Below are 12,397 nucleotides of genomic sequence, written 5' to 3' on the forward strand. Positions count from 1 at the left end.
CTTAATGGACATTTTTTTTTTCGATAAATCTAGTTAATAACACTTGTATATTTAACTAAAATTCTCAAGTTGAAAGGCCTTCCATTTTAGCATTTTCGCTACCGTATCCTCTAAGTTCTTTTTGGTTTTTTATACAGATGTACTTACTGTTTTTATGAACAAAGAGAGTAGGCAGAATGCATTGAAACTGCTCAACATTCAATGCCAAGGTTAGCAGGGGTTGAAAGAAAACTACTATTTGTTATTGTAGTTACAACTTGTTGAACCCATATCCCACAGTTGACTTTTACGAAGGGTGGTGAAATTCTTAACCCGTCACCACACGTGGAACTCAATACATTTTATAGGCAATTTTTTTTAAAGAAAAGCGATATACAGGGTGGTTCCTGGTGATGAACCTAACTGCGTATCGATTTAACGGAAAACAAAAAACACGGTGTAGGTATAAGCACACTTCGGACACTGGCGATCAAATATATGAAAGAGGCGCGTTCCTAGCACACAGTATAAGCTCGTGTAGGTAAACGCGTACTATGCTTGTATGAGTGACATATGACAGGTCGACTGTTCGCGTTTTTGACAGGCGGTAACTGTCAGGTAACCGAGAGGGGGTGGGCGGCACTTTCAGTGGGGAGCGGAAGTGGCCATAATGTATGATAATACTCTTTATTATACTGTGGTATAAGGGTCCATTCAGGGGGTATATATTAGTATTATCTTTTTCAAACTAAAGTGTGAAGTGACTCAAATAGATATATTAGTAGGTACATATTGTTAAATAAAAATATCCTGCTTCAAATGAAGCGCATAATACGGAATTAGGTATTTATATTTTTAATGAAAAAAAAATACATTATAATTATAGAAATATTATACGAAATGATTCAAATATAAGTAATACCTATACTTACTAATAAGTGAACAAATAAGTAACCTGCAAAAACACCGATAAAATACTGTTCTGACCAAATAACGTACCTAATTATTTCCATCATATTAATTAGAGATGGGCCGAATATTCGGTAAATATACGGTATTCGGCATATTCGGCAAGTTTTTCAATGTTCGTATTCGGCCGAATAATTCGGTTGCTTTGCCGAATATTTACCGAATAAACAAAGTAAATAAGTACCTAATGAAGATCTTACGTATTCCATTGGATAATAATAGCTCCTATTTTAGTAGCTTTCTAAGGAACTACTAAAAAGAGATAATTATTACGTCAAAATGTAAAAATAACCGTAGTTTAAGAGTTGATAAAAGTTCAGAGTTGTTTTAACTAAGTTTTAGTTATCCACTAAATCATAAGAACATACTAATTATAGTATGTATAACCATTATCAATCATTTCATAGTTTTAATCTTAACATCCGCTTTAAAAATATGGCATAACCGAATATTCGGCCGAATGTTCGGTTCGGTAAGTGCTGAACCGAATGTTCGGCCGAATATTCGTATTCGGCAAAGTCCATATTCGGCCCATCCCTAATATTAATATTTTCCCTACTTATGTTTCATTGACGCGCTGTGTTAATTATCGATAGTCGATAAAATATAATAAGGGTTCTCTCCCTTTGACAATAAATAATAATATCTCTTTGCAAATAATACATTTCGTATAGTAGATAATTGTATTGTTTAAGTAATAAATATTACTATAATTAAATGTTACACTAGCTTTTGCCCGCGGCTTTGCTCGCGTTAAATTCGAAAAGTGTGGAATGCCTCATAAAAAATGCCCCCCCCCCCCTCTTTTAGGGAAGTGGGGAGTTATAAAGAAACAAAATGTAACCTATATCACTCTCCATCCCTTCAACTATCTCCACTTCAAAAATCACGTTAATTCGTCGCTCCGTTTTGCCGTAAAAGACGGACAAACAAACAGACACACACACTTTCACATTTATAATATTAGTTAGTATAGTATGGACAGGTATAGATATCTACGTATACTTACATTGTTCATTATCAGAAAGCGCTGATAGCACGAAAGAGATAAAGAATATAAAAAGTTAAAAACAGTGGTAGTAATTTTCATCCACTTCAGCACAGCCGAAATAGCTCAGTTGGGAGAGCGTTAGACTGAAGATCTAAAGGTCCCCGGTTCAATCCCGGGTTTCGGCAACTTTTTTTTAAATAATTATCTTAACTGAACACTTATTTTATACGTGAAATACTTTGTGTATTTTTTTCAGGGGGCTATAATAATTACAAAGTAGCTATCTGATATTTCTGGAGTTGCTGAAAAACATCTAATAATAAATTTTGTAGTAAAATAATGTGAAAATGGGTTAGTTATTATTAATTAAAAACGTTTTTTACAAAAAACAAAACTTTAGATATTTTATATATTTCTTAATTAGTGTATTAATATTTTTCAAAATCAAACTAACTTATAGTGCCTACTTAAAATAATAGGTATAAAGCGATAAGTCCCCACAGACTAAATAAATAAGATTTATATTTATTACAAAAATATATAATATATATACAATTATTTACATTCATTTAATTTTATTGAACTTTATGGCCAGAATGGAATACAGATACATTTATTATTAATATAATAAATACTTGCATTAATATTTTAAATTAATTAAATTTTAATATTCTTCTTTTATGGTAATCAAATCTTAAATTTAACTACTTAAAACTATATTACCGACTAGATACCTATTACAAAAATAAATATTTATAATCTGATCATACTTAATATACCAAAATTACTAATTAATATTACTATTAGGTCAAAAAACACATATAGCTTTGGGACGAAATAAAATAGCAACTATTTCATTCGTATTTTTTTATAACTATTAATAATAAGATTATCTATGAATGTTGTGGCAAAGCTGGTAATGGAATTTTGCATGGACCAGATTTTAGTACAAGTACTTTCAATATTTTTTTCAGTACAGATGGTGTTTTTTTACGCACTAGTGCGAGAAGTGGTTCATTATATGTCAGGTCGATACTTCGGAGGTCCATCTGTACTGAAAAACGTCGTTCGATACACGTGCGAAAAGGGAAGTCGTAACTCGTGTCGATTTAAAACACTCCCTTCGGTCGTGTTTTAATTTATCGCCACTCATTTCGAACTTCCTCTTTTTCGCACTTGTATCGAAATGTACTATTTCAGTATAGATGGTGTTTTTTTACGCACTAGTGCGAGAAGTGGTTCGTTATATGCCAGGTCGAAACTTCGGAGGCTCATCTGTACTGAAAAACTTTGAAGCTAGATCAATGATTTTTTCAACACAGATTCTTATTATCAATATCTGTGTCGGACCGTTTTGCTTTTTTTGATATTTTGGTTTTAAAAGGAATTAGAGCCTTAGAAAGCTGGCCAAGTGTGGTATTCAAAACTGAGATCAATTATCCAACCAAAAGGAAATTCGTAACTCGTGTCGAACTTTCTTTTTTTCGCACTTGTATCGTAATGTACTATTAAATACCTACCCCCTTATTCATAAACGTTCACTAAAGTTATCAAGCCGATAAAGTTCGTTTGTCCCTTTCTATCACACCAATATGTCGGAAAGGGACAAACGAACTTTATCGGCTTGGTAACTTTAGTGAACGTTTATGAATAAGGGGGCTAGTGTTTTAATGAGAAGGTCAATAGTGTCAATACCAATTATTGGAGTATAATTTTCAAATAAGTACTTCTTATATGATACATTGCAAAATTTAAAAGAACACAATAAATTAATAATATTTTTTCAGTTCAGATGATGTTTTTTTTACGCACTAGTGCGAGAAGTGGTTCATTATATGTCAGGTCGAAACTTCGGAGGGCCATCTGTACTGAAAAACGTCGTTCGATACACGTGCGAAAAGGAAATTCGTAACACGTGTCGATTTAAAACACTCCCTTCGGTCGTGTTTTAATTTATCGCCACTCGTTTCGAACTTCCTTTTTTACGCACTTGTATCGTAATGTACTATTTACTTATTTATTTATTTAAGTACAGATGGCCCTTTGTGGTTTCGAACTGACAAGAAATTAACCACTTGACGACCGGTCTGGCTCAGACGGTAGTGACCCTGCCTGCTGAGCCGCGGTCCTGGGTTCGAATCCCGGTAAGGGCATTTATTTGTGTGATGAGCACAGATATTTGTTCCCGATTCATGGATGTTTTCTATGTATATAAGTATGTATTTATCTATTTAAGTATGTATATCGTCGCTTAGCACCCATAGTACAAGCTTTGCTTAGTTTGGGGCTAAGTTGATCTGTGTAAGGTGTCCCCCAATATTTATTTATTTATTTATTTTATTTTACTTCTGGCACTAGTGCGTAAAATAAATTTATAGTTTAAAAAACACTAGAAATACACGCTTTTGTAATGCACGTAAAAGCCATAAATAACTACAAGGCTTTTGTAAGAAACCCAAAAACAGTTATGATACGATGTTCCATCAGGTAGTTCCAGTTCATATCTTCCGGCTCCATCATATCAGTTCAACAGTACCATATTATTGTATTGTCATCAGAACTACATACAGCTGCCAATTTTCATTACGCTACGATCCCTGAAAGATGGTTGAATTAGCAGCTACCTTAGATTCCATTACATAGTTAGTTACATACACGACGACCTAACAAAAGCGTGTTAAAAAGCACCATCTGTACTGAAATAGTTATTTGTTTTACAAGGGGGCAAAGTAGTTGTTTAACCGCACGTGCCAATATTGATACCCGAGCAAGCGAAAGATTCCGATATTGAACCGCGAGCGTAGCGAGTGGTTCAAAAAATGGAATCTTGAGCGTTGCGAGGGTATCAAGGCACGAAGGTTAAACAAACTTTGCCCCCGAGTGAAACACAAAATTTTTCACCACACCAACACGAACAAAATACTGACTATAAAACATCAAAATAAATGAAATTTATTCAATATTTATGATTCAAAATCATCATTTATAGGTAAAATCTAGCAGCCAGATTAAGACATTGAGTTAAACTTTGTATGAAATTACTTTGCCCCCTTGTGGATAAAATGCAATTTTGCTACTTGTTTCCAATAGCAAAGAAAGCCTTTACCAGTTGGTGTGGTGAAAATTATATTGAAAAGGTGATTGACCGCTAATGATCCAGCAGGTCCTCAGTCTGTGCAACCTCCAGATACATGGCGTCGCTGTTACTCCTCTTATCCTTGATTTGATCGGTTTCCTCTCTGAACTGGTAGTTCCGAGCCATGAAGTGGAAGATAAAGATGGCGACGAACATGAGGCCCGTGTAGAAAAATAGTTGGGTTTCCTGAAAAAAAAACGGTTATGAAATGAAAAATATTTATTTATTTTAACTTTATTGCACAAAAATACAAAAGGCATTCTCTACCAGTCAACCATAGGGCCAAAAAGAGATTCAATACAAATAGTGAGGAGAGAAAACAAAAAGGTGATGTACTAAGAAGAAAAGCAAACTATACAATGTATAGACTACATATACTTTTACATAAATAGACCCTGTAAATGACGAATAACAGTTCGGGAGTAGAAAAAAGTAGTAAATTACTTCGACAAATGCACATGTCTGGATAAAAGTCCGTGTCCGTACTTTCTTCTACATACGTTTTAAAGTAAGTAACTATTAAAACTTTTAAAATTCTTACCAGTTATTATGGTAAAATCGTAAATTACACACGTCTCAGATCACGTACATCACACAGGCGGAGCCTAGGTCAATAAACATGTGATCTGAGGCTTTTTAATTTTTTTTTTGTGTTCGGCGGAGCCGGGAATCGGTGACTTTGTTTAGCGCAGCGCAGCGGCTTGAAACCTGACCCTTACCGGCCCGAGGCCAGAAAATAGTTTTTACAACTCGTACATACCTTTTCGTAACCCGTCATGAACCTCGTGACGATAATGATAAGAATGTTCCCCATGGCTTCCGTCAGCATCCAGATGGCCGACATCACAGCCTTCATGCTTTCTGGTGACTCCTTGAAGGCAAACTCGTTGCCCGTTACGCAGAACAACACCTTTAACAAAAAGGGAAACATTTTTTAACCTTTTGAACGCTTGGCCTCTCGCATCAAAATGTGACCTATATGCATCAATACCTCTGCTAGTAAATAACGAAAATAAACTTTATCTGTCTGCAGGACAATTGCTTTCACAGCGTCCGCCATAGCAACTTTAGACGCCGCGTCGTGGGCACGACGTCACACGACGCCTTTAGGCGTTCTTGGCGGACAAAGGGTTAAACACCATGCTCTTTATTATTTTGTCATAGCTCATTAAACAGACGTGACCTGGCTGAACCCCCTTAAATGCTGTATTACACATATTGGTACCATATAGGTACTACACAGAAAATACTCAAGACTTATAATAGTATAACATTTTATCAGAGTATTAACTCGTTAGATATTTGTTTAAATCTATACCTATGGGCAACCATGGGGCAACCCTATCGTCGGTCGCTGCTCGCGTGCAGTTCTTTTGTTAATAACAATTATGTAGGCACTTAAAAAAGCGGCGTTTCTAACATCAAAGCAGTCGTGAGCCTTCTGTCTTGTACTATTATAATCATATTCTGTGCCTTGTCGAAATCGCATACGATTTCAATTACATTGCGGACTGTTGAGGTTACATAAAAATCAGCGCACCAATCAAATACCGCTATAATAATAATAATGAAAATAAATACTGAGAATAATAATAAATAAATCTTTGGGGACACCTTACACAGATCAACTTAGCCCCAAACTAAGCAAAGCTTGTACTATGGGTGCTAAGCGACGATTTACATACTTAAATAGATAAATACATACTTATATGTACATAGAAAACATCCAAGACCCAGGCACAAATACCTGTGCTCATCACACAAATAGATGCCCTTTCCGGGATTCGAACCCAGGACCGCGGCTTAGCAGGCAGGGTCACTACCGACTGAGTCAGACCGGTATATATTGAAACACCTACACCGCACCGGCTATCTATATTGAAACACGCATTAGAGTACTTGCACCGTCAAAATTACCCCCTTTTGGCTCCTGTATTAATTCTAGAATATGCGATATATTTAAAACGTTCGTAGCTTGGTACCGTATCTTAATGAGGACAAAAAATTAGAGCCAGCCCAGCACATGACGCAAAATTATTTCACCCGCGAGATAGACCACCCATCTTTTTCTAACTGTATTAGTTTGAGTGGGACGGGTAGTATATCTCACGGGCGAGGTACTGTCGCGAACATAATGCCTGCAATGGCAAACACTTTCGAAACCGGGCTCTACGCGGCGCTACGACATTTTCGCTACATACGGGGAAATCCATGTAATCGGCTACGCTTCTACGAGCGGTGTGCCCGACAGTCGGGTTCTTGGTAGCGAAAGTGTTAAGCGTATATTCAAAGGTCCACTTTAGGGTTTAATTATTAAAATGGTCGGTCTTTTTTATACTTGTGATTGTTGTTGTGATTGGACAGTGTGTATGGACTATAAAAGAGGTATCTGCATGTATTTAATTTTTCCATTTTAATAAAAAGTGATAATATATCAAAGACCTTGTTCTTCTTCTAAATAAATATTTTTCTAAAAGCCTTTATTAGAAAAAAGTAATTACACTTATATCTTTAGAATATTGTATTTTTGGGCTCATTTTACTAAGAACCTTATTACGTGGTATGTGTCCCAAAATTTCCATTCCATCGAACGTGACAGACTGGAAAATTAGTTTTTAATACAAAATTTTGGGACACATTCTTTCAAGCATGAGGCGTACAAATAGGTAGGTACAAACAATTCTAAGTAAAATGAGTCCTAAAAGATTTGAATACATGAATGTACACTTTTTTTGACATAACGCGCATAGTATGTGAGTGTGTTTAGTAAAATGTCCCACTTTGTCGGTCACCATTAAGGCGAGATTTACTTGTATTTTTATATGAATAAACTGACAAAGCGGCTTTATAGCAATCGACAAAGTGGGACGTTTTCCCGTGCACACTCACATATTATGTCTATTGCTTTAATACTTTCATTAGGCGCATAATAGTTGTAAAAATGTTTTCTGGCAATAGCAGATAAAAATTAAATCCAGAGAACCCAACACACGAAATAAATGTATGCGTTTTAACTAGAAGTAATAACTGCAATTGCAACTGATCCATTTTTTCCATGTTTTACAATGTTTGCAATATTATATAATAGAGTGTCCACCGGTTATATATGGCACGCGTATTTTGTGGATACATATGGAACTCAACAGTGTAATAGTGGAAAAATGGATCAGTTAGAATTGCCCCCAAATTAAGTGACAGAACATGGTAATCGCGAAAAAAATGATGTTATTTTATGAATGTCGTTTGTCTAACCCTAACATTTTCGTAATTTTTGCGCTATTTGGGACGTGGTGCCATAGTAAAACTTGCTCATTTATGCGAAAATAATCAATTGATTGATTGACACACATTTTTTTTTTCCATGGAATTTTTTTTTATATGGACATTATTACTATTATTAGTTTTACGTTTATTCTCTATTAGTAGGTATAGTGTGAATGTGAAGTAACGGAAGTAAATTTAACGACAATTAACTTTCAAAATACAGGGTGAAATAAAAAGGACCGTTAAAACTTTGCAAAGTGACTTTTGGGGTCATAATGAACAACTTTTATTATGGGACCAATGCTGACATGGCAAAAAAAATTGGCTGTGTCATACATTTCGACTGTCATAATGCCGCTCATCAGAAGCAGCGACATAAGATCTAAAACAAAAATCATCGACGCACTAGAAATGACTGCAAAATTAAAATGGAAATGGGCCGGGCACGTCGCAAGACTAAACGACAACCGATGGAGCCAACGTATCTTGCACTGGTTCACCAGACGAGCAGAGGGCAAACGGAAAGCAGGCCATCAAGCAAGCAGCAAGCAAGCAGCAAGTCAGCAGCAAGTCTTGAATTAATATAAATTTCCTTTCTTTATACGATAATTTGTAATACTTTTTGGGGAATAAAGGCTATTTTTAAATTTTAAAATTTAAAAGAAAAATATTGGCTGTTCCATAGAAATGAGCGGAATAAAGACTATTTTTAAATTTTAAATTTTAAAATTTAAAAATAGCCTTTATGCCGCTCATTTCTATGGAACAGCCAATATTTTTCTCGAGATTTAGCACGCCCAACGAACACTTTTAACTGCCTGTCGGGGGAAATAATTCGTGTATAAGCGATTTTTTTTTTTATGGGATAGGAGGCAAACGAGCAGACAGGTCGCCTGATGGTAAGCGATCACCGCCGCCCATGGACTCCCGAAACACCAGAGGTGTTGGAGGTGCGTTGCCGGCCTTTAAGATGGGTAAGATGGGATGTAAAAATTTTGGCATAGTTGTAGAGAATGGTGTCTTAATTCACATACTCAAAGTACTCGGGGGTGGGGGCGGAGATAACGGGTGGAGGGGGGTGTAAAGGTCCCTTTTTTTTGTTTTTCGTGATACCTCTTAAACTATGTCACGTAGCAAAAAATGTTCTAAGACACAAGTAATCTTCATAAAATTCTCTACAAAAAAAGTATGTAAGTACACTTTTTATCTGGGATCAATAGTTCATGAAATATGGAGGGGAAAAGATGGACAACAATACATTGTGCAACAAGGGGAGGAAGTTGAATAATACTAACGAGAGTAAGTTGGCTTGCCGGAGCGATTTAAAGACTCGAGTTAGTAATATTCATACTTCCCTAGTTACACACAATGTTTTTCATCACACTTGCATTATTAAAAAAAATCTTTTCTGTCCATCTTTTCCTCTCCATATTTCATGAACTATTGATCCAAGAAAAAAAGTGTACATACTTTTTTTGTAGAGAATTTTCTGAAGATTACTTGTGTCTTAGAACATTTTTTGCTACGTGGCACAGTTTAAGAGGTATTCACGAAAAACTAAAAAAAGGGACCTTTACACCCCCCTTCACCCGTTATCTCCACCCTCACCCCCGAGTACTTTGAGTATGTGGATTAAGACTTCCCTACAATTATACTCAAATTCGCTTATACACGAATTATTTCCGATGAGGTAGGCTTCGTTGAGTATGCTAATTTCAGCATTGGTCCCTTAATAAAAGTTGTTCATTAGAACCCCAAGAGTCACTGTGCAAAGTTTTAACGGTCCTTTTTATTTCACCCTGTATGTGCACATTGCAAGTCTGTGCTGTGCCTTTTACCTGTTTTCCAATTTCTGACAAGTAAAATGTAATTTTCCCGACACGTTTTCGCTTTCGTAATGTTTTTATTTTGACAGATGCAATTAATCGCTTCTTTATTCGAGACAGCTGCGGCACTCAGAAACACATTAATCAGGGATTTTAAATTTTGCTGTACTTTTCCTTCCCTAGAGGGCAAAAGGGGCAGGTTGCACTCAGGGGGCAGAAAAGTGACGCAAAATAAGGCCCGATTTAAACGGCGCGCGAACTCGCATGCGATTTTAATTACATTGCGGGCTGTTGAGGTTACATACAATTTTGCACAGCCATCAAATACCGCAATGTAAATAATAATGTCGTATGCGAATTCTCGTACCGTCTAAATGGGCCCTAAGCCCTAAGTCTTTTACAATCTGTGAGAAAGTAATAGGCTTCTTGTAGTCTAAATAACCGTATAAAAGTATTAACTGCTTTGCAAATTTTGATATTTTGTACTTTAAAAAAAAACATACTCCAGAAAAACTTTTTTTTTCATGTTTTTTTTTCAAGCCAGAAAAAAAACCGTTTTTTTGCAACCCTACGTCAGCGCCAATCTAAAACGCTCACATTTTAGTCCAGTGCGGATCGCTCCGCGCGACACTAAAACCAGCCTAAATACACTGAGAAAAAATACAACCAGTTTTCATGTTCGTTCAACAAGTTTTTTGGTTAAAATAGCGCCTACGTGCTCTTTGGTTCAAACAACAAGCTACTTGTCATTTGAATCAACAAGTCGATTTTATAAAAACAACCTGACACATATTGTTTTAAACATACGTTTGGCTGATTCAAACGGATAAACCGCAACAAGTCAAACTTGTTAAATTCACAATGCAAATTTCTCTCAGTGTATAATAAATAAATAGTAATTAATAAGATTCGTTCTCTTTCAACCCCTTATTTGCCAAGAGTGGCACTGAAACTTGAATAGTTTCGTGTGCTCTGCCTACCTCTTTATGGGATACAGGCGTGATTGTATGTATGTATGTATGTAATAAGATTCTCACCTCCGCCACAGCCATGATGAGAAACTGCGGTAACAGCCAAGCCATGGATATGGAGTTCGGCTCCGTGACCACTACCACATTTGCTTTCTGAAAAATATAATTAAATTAATAATAAAAATATATGTAATCAATTTAGGGCGACACATTAGTGCAAGCCCTGGCCCCGTAGCCGAATGGCACAAACGCTCACGAAACGCTCACGAAACGAAACGCTCGTAGATATCTATCTCTATCGCTCTTGCATATTGGCACGACAGAGCCAGACTATATAGTCACGACTATATAGTCAAGGTATATACCTTGCGCGTTTCGTTTCCGTTTCGCGTCGCAGAAATGCCATTCGGCTACGCACCCTGGTACCGTACGGCACCACAGACAGACACACACAGACAGACAGACACGTCAAACGTACACTGAGAGAAATTTGCATTGTGAATTTAACAAGTTCGACTTGTTGCGGTTTATCCGTTTAAATCAGCCAAACGTATCTTTAAAACAATATGTGTCAGGTTGTTTTTATAAAATCGACTTGTTGATTCAAATATATGCAGATTCAAATGACAAGTAGCTTGTTGTTTGAACCAAAGAGCACGAAGGCGCTATTTTAACCAAAAAACTTGTTGAACGAACATGAAAACTGGTTGTATTTTCTCTCAGTTTTTGCGTCGGGGGTTAAAAAGAACACTTACATATTCATCACCATCTTTATCCACAAGTACAGTGTACACAGCGCCCTCTTTCATCTCCAAATGCCTCGTCACCACGTCATCACCCACCCAGACGGAATACGTCGAAGCGAACACCTCCATTTGTTGTGACACTCCCACGCTCATCTGTGTTTCTATCTCGTTCCTCTTTTCGTTGTAGAACTTTATGTCTGTGGCGTTCACTCGGTGGGATACTAAAAATCTGGAAAGATTGAAGGTTGTTCAAACACGTCCAGATCTGGTGAAATTCGATACTCAAGATTTATTTCGAAAAACACCCTGAAACATTTAAATATACATAAACTCTCGTCTGTTTTTCGCGCTTATTTGAATCTTGCTCCATGACAAACTTCCATTCCACCCCAAGTGAGGGGTGAAAAGAGACAAAAAGTACTGTCACTCTCCATCCCGTCAACTATCTCCACTTAAAAAAAATCAGTGAAATCACATCAATTCGTCACCGTTTTGCCGTGAAAGACGGACAGACA

The 12,397-nt window shown here is 36.5% G+C and overlaps 1 protein-coding gene and 1 non-coding gene across 2 annotated transcripts in view; one reads left to right on the plus strand and one right to left on the minus strand.

Moving 5' to 3' along the window:
- The first annotated feature begins 2,051 nt into the window (after positions 1–2,051).
- Positions 2,052–2,124, plus strand: Trnaf-gaa. Its single transcript has one exon. It is a non-coding gene; the product is annotated as a tRNA-Phe (tRNA).
- Positions 2,125–4,946: 2,822 nt separating this feature from the next.
- Positions 4,947–12,397, minus strand: part of LOC125231597 (peptide transporter family 1-like) — a 69,222-nt gene continuing 61,771 nt past the window's right edge. The window contains exons 12-15 of the mRNA XM_048137056.1: positions 11,892–12,111; positions 11,203–11,289; positions 5,836–5,985; positions 4,947–5,261 (exon numbers count right to left, since the gene is read on the minus strand). Of these exons, the coding sequence (XP_047993013.1) occupies positions 5,088–5,261; positions 5,836–5,985; positions 11,203–11,289; positions 11,892–12,111 (631 nt within the window). The 3' untranslated portion in view covers positions 4,947–5,087. The remainder of the gene's footprint in view (positions 5,262–5,835; positions 5,986–11,202; positions 11,290–11,891; positions 12,112–12,397) is intronic.

This window comes from Leguminivora glycinivorella, chromosome 12 (assembly GCF_023078275.1).
Source record: "Leguminivora glycinivorella isolate SPB_JAAS2020 chromosome 12, LegGlyc_1.1, whole genome shotgun sequence".
Taxonomy (NCBI): Eukaryota; Metazoa; Arthropoda; class Insecta; order Lepidoptera; family Tortricidae; genus Leguminivora; species Leguminivora glycinivorella.